We start from the raw sequence: 15,872 nt of genomic DNA on the forward strand, positions 1-15,872 counted from the left end.
TGTTATTTTTCTAGCTTATTTTCACTTGTAAAAAGTTTGGTTCAAGAATCACCCTTATTTGAAATTTAGAAAAGGGTAAAAATTTATCAATAATGTCTTTGATTTTTTTTTTAAAAGTACTACACTCTGGGTCTTAATTGAACACCATGAAGAAACCGAACTGGCACACATACTTTACTTGCTATATTACACCCAGACATATAAAAGTGAAACTGTCAAATGTCCTTTGGAGACCTTCCATGTCATTATACCAACACAAACAAACTACAATCTAAAACAGTAGCAATAGGAGCCCCGTGTGACCCAAAATAAAGGAAATGGTAACACTAGCGCCAACACAGTCAATACTTGAAAGTGGTCTGCTGATAAAAAGAAGTGACATCTGCTATGATCCCAGGAACCACACAAAAAATTAATTTCAAAAAGTAGTTTGAATTCCTATATTAGGATGACACCTCCCCCGCCCCCCGCCCCCCCGCTAAGTAGTGCAACTCTGAAAGTGGGAGGGTTGCCTCTCACCTATTTTGTTTTAGCATATAATGATAAGAAATAGTAATTTAAAGTTTGCAGAAATACAAGTTTAACATCATATACAAAGCCGATAAAGATATTTTATTTTTTTTCTCAGATGAAGACAGCAAGCCTAGATAAATGTGGGGGCCTAATCTGGGTAACATTTCATAAAATTATGTTTTAAATAAAGTTGGCAGACATGCTTGCATTAATGCAAATAAGGACAAACCTCAGTACTCGTTCATTTGGAAATTCAGATTGTGCAGGTAACACAGCTACAGTGCAATAAATTTAACTTTTAAGGATTTGCCAGACAGAACCTATCAAACTGTGACTATGACATATAGCAAACTCTTCATAATCAATGCGCTTTTGGCCTCACAATGCCCTGTTTAAAATTATTGTTGTAGGCTGTCATAAATTAATGCAGAACAAAAGTGAGCATAAGGGCCAACTGAACACCCTTCTAAGAATATAAAAAGAGCTATGCTGAATTAGTCCAAAACTCATTTCATCCAGCATTCTATTCTCACAATTACCAATCGGATGCCTGTTGGAAACCCGTAAGCAGGACATGAGCACAAAACCAATCACTCCAATGTGCTCCCCAGCAACTGGTGTTCACAGGAATTAGACAGTACCCATTCATCATGTTGAGTACCATTGATAGTTTTATCTTCTGTTCCCTTTAAAGCCATCTAAGCTGGTAACCATCACTAGAAGAGTTTGGATTTGATATCCCGCCTTTCACTCCCTTTTAAGGAGTCTCAAAGCGGCTAACATTCTCCTTTCCCTTCCTCCCCCACAACAAACACTCTGTGAGGTGAGTGGGGCTGAGAGACTTCAAAGAAGTGTGACTGGCCCAAGGTCACCCAGCAGCTGCATGTGGAGGAGCGGAGACGCGAACCCGGTTCCCCAGATAACGAGACTACCGCTCTTAACCACTACACCATACTGGCTCTCTCTATTAGTATCATTAATTTATTAACTGCCTTCTAAACTATCGTCTCAAAGTGATGTACAATAAAAACAGGAGAAACAGTAAAAAACATAAAAAAGCACACACATTTAAAAGAACACTAAAAATATTACAATGAAACTAACACAATAACTAGGAATGTCAGAGGAATTCACTGAAAATGCACCATAAAATAGTTTTCCTTTCACCTACTCACTTGAGCCCCATCACAACCGACTCCTACTATGAAAGCTTTCCACCTTAATTCTCTACAAATGCTTTAACATGCAAAAACAGATATGCAAATCAAATAGCCATTCAAATTGCTTTGCAATATATGTTATTTATATATTCATTTATGTATATTTGCTGTTGTCCAACAGGTGCCTCACAATTTGTGTGAGTGTCTGGATGCGGTTGAATGATGGATGGCGGCTAACAGATTGAGGTTGAATCCTGACAAGACAGAAGTACTGTTTTGGGGGGACAGGAGGCAGGCGGGTGTGGGAGACTCCATGGTCCTGAATGGGGTAACTGTGCCCCTGAAGGACCAGGTGCGCAGCCTGGGAGTCATTTTGGACTCACAGCTGTCCATGGAGGTGCAGGTCAATTCTGTGCCCAGGGCAGCTGTTTACCAGCTTCATCTGGTATGCAGGCTGAGACCCTACCTGCCTGTGGACTGCCTCGCCAGAGTGGTGCATGCTCTAGTTATCTCCAGGCTTGGACTACTGCAATGCGCTCTATGTGGGGCTACCTTTGAAGGTGACCCAGAAACTACAACTAATCCAGAATGCGGCAGCTAGACTGGTGACTAGGAGCGGCTGCCGAGACCACATAACATGGGACTTGAAAGACCTACATTGGCTCCCAGTACGTTTCCGAGCACAATTCAAAGTGTTAGGCCCTAAACGGCCTCAGTGCAGTATATCTGAAGGAGCGTCTCCACCCCCATCGTTCTACCCTGACACTGAGGTCCAGCACTGAGGGCCTTCTGGCGGTTCCCTCACTGCGAGAAGCCAAGTTACAGGGAACCAGGCAGAGGGCCTTCTTGGTGGTGGCACACGCCCTGTGGAACGCCCTCCCACCAGATGTCAAAGAGAACAACAACTACCAGACTTTTAGAAGACATCTGAAGGCAGCCCTGTTTAGGGAAGCTTTTAATGTTTGATGGATTACTGTATTTTAATATTTTGTTGGAAGCTGCCCAGAGTGGCTGGGGAAGCCCAGCCAGATGGGCGGGGTATAAATTATTATTATTATTATTATTATTATTATTATTATTATTATTAGACTTTGTATAAGTTGCTGCTTGTTGCTGGGAAACAGCCTATATACACTAAGGCTGCAATCCTAACCATGCCCACTCAGAAATAATTCCCACTGAATTCAATGGAACTTACTCTCAGGTAAATGGAGTTAAGATTGCAGTCTTAATCCATGTTCTCCTGTGGATTTTAAAATGCAACAGAGTACATTTTTCCAAGGGTGGCCAACTTTTTTGGATTGTGAGCAAGTTTTGAGAGATTGCTGAGAGTGTCAGTCACAAAATGGCTGCTATAGAGAAGCATGGCAATACACAAAATTAGACAGACAACCATAACCCCACCAACAACCGTATGCTTATCATGAGAAGTCAGCTACAGTTTGCTACTCCTGAATATGGTGCGCTCTTTGGCGCACTCTCTTTCTCTCACATACACACACAAAAAAACCAACAGGTGCTGTTGCCATCTAATGACAACACAGAGTATTCTGCATTACCAGGAAAAACATACAAGGTATTCACTCACATTTCATATAAATCTCTTAGATGGTACCTGCACATTTCCCCCCATAACTTGGGCTAGAGACTTGATTTTTAAAATTAAAGCTCATAGTCTGGGTCTGCTTGATTGGTGTACCACTGGAAGCCTTCATGGGCATCATGGTACCTGTGGACATTGGGCTGATGACCATTATTCATTATTATTCATTATTCATTATTATTCTTTTCACATAGAAAGTGGTCTCTTTTATTAGCTGTATACTTTATCTGTGCCCACAGTTAAAGTCCAAACTTCTTTGTCAATGTGGGAAGAACCATCTGGATTTGACCGCTCATTTTTTACCATCCACCCTCTTAATCATTATTTTCAAATCTTAAAATATTTTTGCCCTACTCCTAGTCAAATCTCAACTGAAAAAAATCATTATTGTTCTTCACATAGCAGGAATACATTGGCACACACAAAAAATTACTATAAACAGTTTAAAACATAAATTAGCTTCAACACTGTTTTAGCACATGCAAATGCATGACCATTTGCTGTATTGAATATACAATTAAGAAATATATGTTCTAATAAAAAACACCTCTATGTTGTTAAGTGGGTGACATGAGCTTCAATCCTCTCAAGCTTACTGAGATAGGCTGCAAACATAATCTCACTTACCTAGGAGTAAGGCCCATTAAATTTAATTGGACATACTGAGTAGACATGGTCAAAATTGCAGCTACATATAGTTTTGTGATGGGTGATTAGCAACTTCATTAACTTTCATCTTTAACACGCCACAAGACTGCTTGTTTTGCTACAAAAGACTACATCTCTGGAAACTCATTAGCTTTGAAGGGAAACACATGTGGAAGGTTTTGATTTGCAAATATGTTGATGGATGAGGCATGTCTATTGTACTCCATGGTATATGTATTCCAATGTATTTGAAAATAATTTATTTCCACATGACACACCGGAAGAAAGACTTGGGTAAAATAAACTCATTGCAGAATGAAAAAATACTAGAAGAATGTGCATCTATGTGAGAAAAAATGGTGGGAAGTTTGTACATCCCTAGCAATCACCATAATCTGTTGCAGCAAATTACACTGTACAGTATGAGAGAGGAAGTATGCCATTCTCCATACATGCATGGTTTTATGCACCTCTATCATGTCCCCACTTGTTCACATTTTTTCCAAACCAAGAAGACCCAAACTCCAGGCATCAAGGAATCTCTCCAACTACACCCTCGTGTACTAATTGGAACAATTTCATAATTTAGAAGAAAATCTCTACCAACTTCCCAGCTACCACTGCATCCAAGTTCTACTCCAGAATCATTGCAAATATAAGTATTTTTTCAGTAGCTTATTTTTGAAGACACACAACTATGCTGTTGTACACTCTGCTACAGAGTATTTCAATGCATAAATATAGAGATGCTGATATAATATAATGCAAGCACAGTGAATATAATTTTGCAATGCCTGCCCTTTGTAAGGTGCACTCTGCTTTACTTTTTCTCTCACTCAGTGCTGTGAGAACAGTCTGGAAGCAATCTTCTTAGCAGCTGCTCTCATCAACAAACTGTTTATTGTAAGAAAGTGGTTAGGTCAAAGGCTAAACATCATCCTAAGCTGAAAACATACAATATAAAAAATTAATACCGTTCATGCATAAGAAAACACTCTCTCACATAAAGAGAGTACCATGTTCATGTCAGAAATGCCCAAAAGTCTACTGGAAAAAAACCTCCTGTATGTGAATGAGCAGTAGTTTAATATGAAAGCAATTGCTGATTTCCTTTCAGTATTTCAGAAATAAATTATTTTTATCAAGTAGTCACAATAAACAGAATGTAACCAATGTTTTTAGACCTTTTAGAAGATTAAAACATTTTGCTAGTCTGTTAGTGATGTCTCTTTCAGTCATAAATATTGCAGACTTGCCACCATATAGGATTAAGTTTGCCACAGCTATTCCAGCAAAATATAATAGCATTTCACAGTACTGAAAAAGCTATCAGTCATTGACAAAAGCCATGTATACTGAATTCTTTACTGCAGCAATTTTAATGACATCATAGTCTATAGGTTGTCTTGGAACATTTCACCATAGCAATATATTTTTAAATTTGCACTTTAAAAACGTTTCCATTATAGGATTTGGGTTGCAAAGCATCTTATGGTATTTTCTTAAAACAAACTTCAATAATGCGCCAAGCAGAAGATGCAACAGAACTGTTTTAATGTTTGGTATCAGCCACAACTTTTAAAGAACAGCAGGAATTTTTATATAGCATTTATTTTTCACTTAAGTCATAAATTAAATTACCTTATGTTTTCAGCTAAAGCATAAATTCCATTATTTCATTATATCAGGAATTAGCAGTGTAATTCCTCAGAATAATGAACACTGAAAGGTAGATTGGTCTAAATAGCACTAATAATAAAGCAATATTCTTTATAAGAAATTCTAAGATGAAGTGGATTACTCAAAACATACATATCTATGGGTGTAAGCAGAATGACAGGTGTTCAAGCAATCTGCACTTAATTATGTGACAGTTTTGTGCATACCACATAATGCAATCTGTCACCTATTGTTCTTGTTTAGCCTTTCAGGGCTTTTTGTATGAGAGTATAGAATCATAAATCTTAAGAGTTGGAAGGGACCCCAAGGGTCATCTAGTCCAACCTCCTGCAATGCAGGAATGTCAGCTAAAGCATTCATGACAGATGGTCATACAACTTCTGTTAAAAAACTTCCAAGGAAGGAGAGAGCTGCTGCAGTAGCTGTTCTCCCTACCCCACCTCAACCTTATGAGAACCTTGATAAGCAGTCTGCTGCAGAACATCCTGAAGGCTATATGGCTGCTTGTGGTGGAGGTGGCAGGGGAAGAACAATTATTTGAATTCAATGCTAAGTACAGAGGCCAAGGACTGACTGTTTATTTAGTTTGCTTAGCAGTTTGGAAAGGGATAAAGACTGAGGTTTTCTTTTTGCCCAGTCTGAGAATCTGGCCTGCTGGAGATTTCCACATCTCTTTTGTACAAATAAGTTTCCAGTTCAAGGTTAGTGTGAATTGAAACTGTTTTGAATTCAGCTATTTTAGTAGCTTTAAAAAAACTATTCATGATTATTCTACTTTTAATGTTTGATTTATATGCAGGGAGTCAAACAAAGAGTTCATCTTGGTTCCTTTAGTTCCTTTAGTTCATTTTAAGACTTATAGTTCAATATACTGATTTACTTTTGATCAACCGTGGTTCTGACAAAATGGCAGCAAACACGTGAGAGCAGATTCTTTCAATACAGTAGTTGGAATTTTTAAAAATACATATCAAAATTTAATATGTGTTTAAATTTGTGGGTTTTTTTTAATTCTACACCTTATTCATTTGTTGATGGTCTTATTTTTGTTTACTTTTTATAGTGGAATTTTTCTGATTATATTAACCTTTTGCTATTTATGGTTTATTTGCAAGATGCATCTGCTAAGTTTTCACCAAGAATTGTAAAAGACTATGGCTAAGCAATAAAACTTGCTGCTATGCTTTTTCAACAACATAAACAAGCATAAAAACAGTATTTCAATATCCAATATATTTTCCGCAAATGTATGTAACATTTAAAGTAGCTCTGAAGTACATGCTTAAGGTTTGAATTATGTGCTAACGATCCACTTTAGCCATTAACTTTCCTCTTTCCTCTTGCTGCTTTTAAAAGTTAATCTTTCTTCTGCTGGTAACCCTGAACTAACCACAATCAAAAATTGTGATGCTAACCACAATCAAAAAGCAACCTCAGGTCACAAATGAGGCAGTTTTTAGGAAGTTATGTTTTCTTATAAAGCAGGGCTCACAGGTCAACCGTGGCTCACCAGGCAGTCCAAGTTGGCCTGCAAGGCCGTTTCCTCCAAATCATACTCACCTACCCATTAGCTGACATCACTCATGATGTTAGCTGATGGGTCAAGGGCAGGGTTTAACTCCTGCATTGGTTGAATGCATGCCCAGAAGTGAATAGCAGCACAAAGCCATCCAAAGCAGCATTCAACCTGCACTATCAGCTGATGAGCAGGGGTTAAATCCTGCCCACAGCAAGGGATTGAAATCTACACCAGACCTATATCAACTGTGGCATCAAGGCTGGAGCAGAAATGAGTGCTATTGCTCTTAAAGCACATGGCAAATGTGTCACAATAGACTTCTGTGAGTAGGGATGGACTGATGTTCCTGGGCCTAAAGTTTTCACCACCCTAAGAAGTGTTCCATAGCAACTTGAGGATGCAATGGTGGCAACACAGTAGGCTTTTTTGCTGCCACCACTGCAACATGCTAGGCACAATTACATGCTCTATAAACTATTTCAATCATAGTTGAATTTTGAATCCCTCTGGAATGAAAAACCTTGTAATCAGCACTATGACATGGACCTGTATACAAGCTACTAAAACATTATGTTCCTACACTGATATCTGGGGATGTTGATGGGCAAGCAAGACAGATGCACCTGCTGGATAGGGAAAAACAGAAAGGTTTGATTTTGCTTCTCTGTTGTGCTTTTGGAAACTTGCTTATTCTTCTACTGTTTTCCTTTTAAATGAAAACTTGAGGCTTGTCTACTTGTGATTTATTACTTTATTTTAATTAGGATTACTAATTGTTCTGGTCTCCTCCTGTTTATTTAGCATCTGCCCAGCATTTGCTTACACAAAGCTTACATGGTGAGTAGACTGCATCTGGTCTTTAGTGAGTATTTGTTCTGATTTGTTTATTGGGCAGTTATAAAACAGTGAGCATTCATCCTGATTTACTTGCAGTGTGTTCACACATCCTCCCATTAACCATTTGTTCAACCCACACTTTTAAGTGTCTTTCCTATTTTTAATTGTACATACCTAAATTTCCAGTATGCACTTGAATCCCTCCCACAAAATGTTAGTAATAAAAAGCAATATATAAATCTTAGAAATAAGTAAGTTGGATGCCCCTGTCTTTCTGGATCCACACTGCATTGTACCTTCAGTGACTAAAAAGGTAAAGTGCTAACCAGCCTATGACACAAAGCAATCTGAAGCATTAAGCAGAATCTTTCCCTGCTTGGATTAGGTTAATGTACTAATTGATATATTTTATACATATCTTAGTATTTTTCATACCCATTCTGGGATAAGACACTGAAAAGTAAAGAAAGTAATCACAAGAATGCTCATAATGGTAAGACCTGGCAATTAAAATAGATATACCTACTTGTACCTCTGGTTTTCTAATTGTGCACAATTAGAAAACTGATTGAAATAATTCAATGTTTGCCTTAATCTTAGAACTGCTGTTTAGGTGTTACTCATTTTAATTCCTGATGCCTTCCTAGCAGCAACATGTTATGTTAGTTTATCTGCACATCCACAATTTCCTTAGCTTGTGAAGAAACATATACAAAACATTTTAATGCTCACCTTCAAAAGATTGATGGCATTTATTTCAGACTTCAGTGGTGTCTTAGAACTGGTAGCCATTGTTTTCTTAAATGTTGAGTCAAACAATTCATCATACATTCAGCAATATAGGTAAACCATCAAAAGTAAAAGTTTCTGCCTATCACTTGAAGTTCAACTTTAATTTTTGCTAATATTGTTAACCATAGTAAGATTTTGCCATCTGCTTTCTTTGCTAAAGCAAAATACAAACATTCTCGTACTTAGCTAGAAGGATCCAGAGGTTTTATTTGACTATCAGATTATATGACAATGAACTAACAATCTTAATGCGACAGTATTTCATAACACTGAGGAAGATGCCACCTTCCACACACATCCAGGTCTCTTATGTGCAATAGCTAGAAACCACACTAAAGGGGTAAAAAAAACATTTGCAGGTTTGGAAATGCTCCATTTTTTGCCAGATCTTTGCAGCTGATGTCATAGTTAAGTAAACTACTGCCAAATTGAAAAGTTTCTCCAGAGTATACTTTATAAGACACAGAGTCTATATATTTAAAACCACCCACCTGCTTCACACCAATCCCCTATAACTCTGAGACTCAAAAGGATATTTTCTGTGACATTTTCTAAGGTTGAAACTGAATCCAAAACAGTCACTTTCTTTAATTACTCTAAGTGCAGATGGTTCAGGTATCATGTATTAAAAAAGCAATCTGTTGCCAGACTTCAGATGTTGTTTTGAATCTCTACATTATGGCAATATAAGAATACTGTAAGTCAGTAAGTGCAGGGTGGGGGATAGAATGATGTGGCTTAAAGTGAGATTCAGAGCACACTTACCTTTAAGTCAAACTGTACTCAGGAGGGCTTATTTTGAGGTAAATTTGTTCAAGTTATAGCCCTTCCCACACAACCTTTGCAGTCAATAAACCTGAGAACTTTGCATTAGTGGATTCCCACAACTTTTCATGGAGACAGAGAACATGCAGAATGTTTCCAGTGCCAACTATGGAACGCGCTGTGAACATATGGTCCACAATGCTGGGGACAAATCTGAATTAAGGGCTTTGCAACTTGTGAACATATTCAAGTCTCAGAATGTGGTCAAATTGTGACCCTTACATTTCACATTTCCAGTCTTTAGTTTGTAACATGAATGAAAAAGTAGGTCAAAACACAATTCAATAACAGCACACTCTCACCAAAACAAAAAGCCTTCTAAAAATTAGACACAAAGAATGCATTGATGCTGATTTTGTTACAGGAATACATACATAATGAAGACAACGAATGGGTTTTACTACACAAAAGAGTTATCATAATCAGTCCTTTCCTTTTTTTTCCATAAAAGAAAGCTAACACCATAACCTCAAGTTAAAAATTTAAACATAGTGAAGCACAATTCAGGAGGCAGAACAACAGTGCATAGAGGATTGCCACAAAAATGTAACAATAGACACCAACATGGGCCAGACTTTTCAATTAAGAAAATGTAATGTCTGATAACAGGTGATATTGAATATTTCAGACATAAAGATTTGTTAGAAGTCTTGCATAAATCACTAATTTTAAGCTGTTTTACAGAATCAGAATACCGATCAAGTAATTGAAGCACTTTGAGCAAAATGTTGCTATTACTACTATAACAGCACACTATCAAGAACGTAAGAAAAGTAGCTAAATGAGAGCAAAGGCCTAGCTAGTCCAGCATCTTTCCTCCCCATCAGATGCCAAAGGGAAGCTCACAAGCTAGACGTGAGGGCAATAGACCTCCTCTCCCTCTGTTGTTCCCCAGCAACTGGTATTCAGAGGCATGCTGCCTTTGATCTTGGGAGTACCTTAAAGCCATAATCATGAAGTATTTAATCCTAAAACCAAGCTGGCCACCACCACAGTTTGTGACAGGGAATTCCACAGTTTAACAATGCATAGTGTGAAGTACTTTTAATCTGTCCTGAATCTCCCGCTATTCAGCTGTATTATGATTTTTGCTAACAAGAGCATTTTTTCAGTTAGCCATTTCCAAAATTACCATACTGTGTTAAGTTTACAGAGCACCCTTGACTGATTGCATAAGAGGGACAACTAATTTTAAATAAAATAAATCAGTTAAATGACTCAGAAGCCTCAGCCTCCTTATCAATAAAGTGGATGTGTGAGAGCAAAAGTGAGTTAGTTGTGACAAGGTGGAGCTCAGGAACAGACAGTAAACATGTATTTTAAAGGGGGGGTGTAAAATATCCTAAAAGGGGAGAGGAGACTAAAACTGGGCATGGGGGGGAGAGACTTGGACTACCCGTGAATAATTAGGATAGTCTGAGGATGAACAACCACTGAGGGTTTTGCACAGACCCAAGGAGACGAATATGGGGAACTAGGAAGGAGAGAATATTGATTCTGCAGTCTGCTCAGTCTCCTTACACAAAGGGGTGGGTAAAAAGGAAGCATGATCAGTAATTCAGGTTGTCATTTGACAATGGATTCATCAAAAATTATGCAAGCAAAGCAATTTGACTTTCCTGAGTCTTCTTCCCTTCACCACATTCCTAACAAACTTAGAAGATCTGAAGTAGGGGGAGAAGGTTGTAATATTTCTGAACATTGAAGGAACAAAAAGTGATAGCAGGGATATCAGAATGTTGAGAGCATAGCTGTCAACGTTTCCCTTTTTTAAAGGGAAATTCCCTTATTCCGAATAGGATTCCTTGCAAGAAAGGGGAAAAGTTGACAGCTATGTTGAGAGACACCGGACTTGAAAGGCATGTAAAATTTAAAATCAGACCTAAGGCTTACAACTGTGGTAGGTCTTTGACAGAAACAGTAGTAGCAAACTATTTCTGAGACTGGGGAAAATATGAGAGCATTATAAAAGACAGGTGATAGTCCATGAAGAAGATTAGAAAAAAACAAATTTAAGAGGGAACAATTTTTTAAAAAGAATGAAGATGAAAATATTGGGCACCTAAGGAAACTAGACCATGAGGCAATGGAATAGATTGACTGGAACCACAAAAAGTAGCCTTCCATACTGCAACATTGTGTTTCAGGCTCCCTCTTGTATATTATACAGTGGTACCTCTGCATACGAACGGGATCCGTTCCAGAGCCCTGTTCACATCCTGAAGTAAACATAAGATGCGACTGTGTTTTGCTGCTTCTGCGCATGCGCGTTACGTCATTTTGAGCGTGTGCGCATGCGGCGAAACCCAGAAGTAACACGCTCCATTACTTCCGGGTCGCCACGGAGCGCAACCCGAAAATATTCATCCCGAAGCTACTTCAACCCGAGGTATGACTGTACAAATATCTCAATTCTTTAAGTGCTGGTTAAAGAATTCCTAATTATTTCCTGAAGTACGAACATTATTAAGCATCCCAATGAGGACTGAACATGCCAAAATGATGTGGCTGACATGTCCAATTGATGTATCTTCAATAATTTACCAAAAAAAACCCTTTAAAACATACTTTACTCTTTTTGGTGTGCAAACTTTTTATGCATTAAACTAAACTAAAAAAAATCCTGTTGCATTTTATTTACAGTAAAATAAAAATGGGATAATATAAGAAAAAGATTGAACAATATATGAACTACAATGAGCTTTGCAGGTCTACCCTTGACAGAAAAAACAATGATATGTACGAACTTGAAAAAATAACAAAGCTATTTGAAAATCAATTATTCATTGTAATGATTTCTACTGGCTTCTTACAGTAAGAGGTTAATAGATTGCACCTCCTTCAGCCTTTAATACTTGCAAGCACAAGCATATATTGCTGACACAGCTATACATGTAGCATTTGTTTTCCATTCAACTAAAAATAAAATATAGCAGGTTCGTGACATTATTATATTAGGGCCAAATTAGATGTAACAGTAGTCACAGGCTTAAGCACATTTGTTTAACCTAACTGCTTTTATTTTGAAGAAAAACCAGCCACTGAGCCTTGATCTGGAATGTGTGATAGTCCAGTTAATGGAACATTAATCTCAGGACTGCGGTTTCAAGACCCATGTTGGGCAAAATATTTCTGCATTGCAGGGAGTTGGACTAGATGACCCTTGTGGTCCCTACAATTCTATGATTCTATGATCCAGACTGCAGCCTCACACCACTTTTCTCCTGAAAGTGACCTAACTGCTATTTTCCCCTCAATGTGCTGTTTGTAGTAAACAACATCTTCAGGGGGAAAGAGGTAGCAGAAGACAGGAGGGAGCAATTTTTAATGGAAGACATCCAAAATAGAAGCAACCAGTGTGTGTTTATGAACTGAAACATAAAAAATTACACAAGCAGCTTTGGAGACAGTTTACTTCTTCAAGCAGAAATCTAACATATATTGGGGGTAGTAAAATCCCTAGACCATCACTGATGTCTGCTTCCCAGGTTAAAATTTCATTTTGAAAAACCCATGGAACATTTTTACTTCAACATATTGCACTTTGGACAAAAAAAGGGGGGGAAGCACACTAAACAAAAATCAGTTGATTTCTTGGGATATTTTCTCCGCAGGCACTTTTGTGTGCAGAAAGAAGATGGAAAATAGTAACCTAGCCATTCAGGGGGAAATCTACAAGACAAAGATGAATTTCTACTACCTGACAATGGACCTGGACATGTGGAGATTACCATCCCCTTCAACCACTAGGTGCTACTGTATAATTTGGTTGCAATTGGCATTTATATAGAACAACTGACTATTTTTTACCTAGAACATCATCTGAAATTGCTAGTGTTTATCCTTACTTCTGTCTACCCAACAACCTGTGTGTTCTATAAGAATCTAGACAAATCTGTTACAAGTCAAACTTTAATTTCTCAGAAATCTGGAGCAGCCACTGCTTCTGTATCCCAGAATCCTAACTGTGTAAGATGATCTATGTAGCACTGAGTGGAAATTATTCAGCCTATAATTTCCATATTAGAACTGACTCTACAAACCGACTCCACGGTTACAACATCAAATTAATTTTTCATTCTTTATTTTTCCTCGTTCCCCTTATCCCCTGTTTTGTGTAGAATCTTGCTTGATGAAGAATTATGGACAAGTTGAAAGCTTGCTATGCATTCATGACACTTGGGTTGGTCCCTATATATTGCCCAAATGTGGACTGTAAATAATAATAATAGTTGAAATTTGGGGACATTGTTTTATTACTGTGCAGGTTATAATCTCCTAGAATACCTATGCTATAGGTCTATTCCTGTGTAAATTATGCAATGAAAAGTGAACCCAGGATCAAGAATTTTTAAAATGTAAATATTATTTTCAGTGCAATTTGCTGCAACATATCTTCTGAATTCCCTGAGCTGCTTAAGATTGGTTTTAAGTCCAATCTTTAGGTTTAAGTCCTAAAAACCAGTGTCTGACTAAGGCAAACATAATCACTTTTATTAAATTCACTATTTCAACAAGACAAACCTAAGCTCTAAAGCAGCTCAGAAGTGCCATCTTGTGGCAAGACAAGAAATGTTGTCTTATTAGACTTAGGCCAAAGGCTGATCTAACCCAGTAACAACTAGATGTCAATGGGGAGCACACAAGCGGAATATGAGCGCAAGAGCACTCTTCATACTTGTGATTTCCAGCAACTGGCATTCAGAGGCATAATGTTTCTTTCCCCAAAACCAATAATAAATGTTAAAATTCTAGAAAACTGTATAAGCAGACACAGAAATGAGCTAGTTTAGATTTGTACACAGTATGTTCTGAATAATTTATTCAGTCATTTAAATATTTTACACTGCCTTTAAAGATTAAAAACCTTCTCAAATTCAACTGAAACTCTATTTACATTGAAAATAAATACCTATATTAAACAAGCATTAATTTCCAAAATGTGATTGAATTACAAGTCAGAAAGACAGTATGGCTGGATATAAATAATTTTAAAAAGCTTTCCAAGAGATAGATGCAAAGGAACAAGTTTTACCAGAATCCGAATTTATTTCATTAAGTTGGCCTAAGGAACACCCCCTCTACTATTGCACCAAGCTAACTGCAAAGGCATACTGTCAGTCTGATAGTACCATTCCCTCATTTTAGATACTTATGATTTGATCACAGGGAGGATCATCAGGAAACATACAATAACCTAAGGAAATAAGTTATATATAGGTTACTGTATGGACACACATAAGCACATATTCAACATATTAAAGCATTGTTTTAATGCTATTATCAGTATATATTTGATGTTATTGTCTACTGTATTCATGATTTACTGAAACCAAGTGAATGATGGACATTCAGACATTTCAAAATGTGTAGATGTAATGATTCAATCTTAGCTTAGCAATCAGGAAAAGCATTTCAGATTATATAAAATCATATTCCATAAAAATGCAAGAAACTCAGTCAACAGAAAAATAAAACTTGTAAACTGTGGATATACACTTCCACAACACACAGAAGTAAAAGGCATCAAGGACCCCACTCCAAAAAAGGTATAGCTGTGTAACAAAAAGCAGTCATGTAGCACTTTACTATTGTAACAAAAAGCAGTCATGTAGCACTTTAAAGGCTAACAAATTTATTATGGGATGAAGCGTTCACAACATAGAATTCACTTCAGATATAAGTTGAATTTGATAAAGTGGACTCTTGAGTTGATCTTGAATATGGTGAACTCCAACCTGTTTCTCATGCCGAATGTGTTTCTTCCCTAAACCTTAAGATCTGCTTTAGAAGCCCTCCAGTTCACTAAAACTTCAGTCGTAATATACTTGCAAGCCTTCTCTCTCTTTTATTTTTTATGTATTTTTGTTCACTAACTTCTGCCTGTTAAAAGGAACACTGGCTTCTATAGCTCGCAAAATTATTCCACAAGACTTAAGTTCTTTATTATGCCCAGTTATGAACGCAGTCAAAGACATACTGTTGTCCAGTAATAAAATATTGTATGAAAGAAACCACAGTAAAGTGAGCAACTGGGCATTTTGAATGCTGCCTTTAAATTGAATACAATTAAATAAGGCTCACCTTATCAGATGAGAGCAAGGAAATAGGAGTTAATTGGGGAACTTCACTTAAATCACAGCTCAAATGAAGTAGCGTCAGGATTTCGGTAAGAACATCATATCTTTTGGCATTGCTTATTTTGAGCAAATTGAAGTCATCCTTTGTTTGAGTAGACAAACCCTTGACATTCACTTCCAAATGTGCCTGTGAATACAAGGCAGAAATATTACCC

The 15,872-nt window shown here is 37.4% G+C and overlaps 1 protein-coding gene across 1 annotated transcript in view; it reads right to left on the bottom strand.

Annotated features, from left to right (window-relative positions):
• The window catches only part of HLCS (holocarboxylase synthetase), an 85,700-nt gene that overhangs the window by 62,546 nt on the left and 7,282 nt on the right, over positions 1–15,872 (bottom strand). Inside the window, exon 5 of the mRNA XM_053386691.1 lies at positions 15,662–15,844. Coding sequence (XP_053242666.1) covers positions 15,662–15,844 — 183 coding nt within the window. The remainder of the gene's footprint in view (positions 1–15,661; positions 15,845–15,872) is intronic.

This window comes from Podarcis raffonei, chromosome 4 (genome assembly GCF_027172205.1).
Source record: "Podarcis raffonei isolate rPodRaf1 chromosome 4, rPodRaf1.pri, whole genome shotgun sequence".
Lineage (NCBI taxonomy): Eukaryota > Metazoa > Chordata > Lepidosauria > Squamata > Lacertidae > Podarcis > Podarcis raffonei.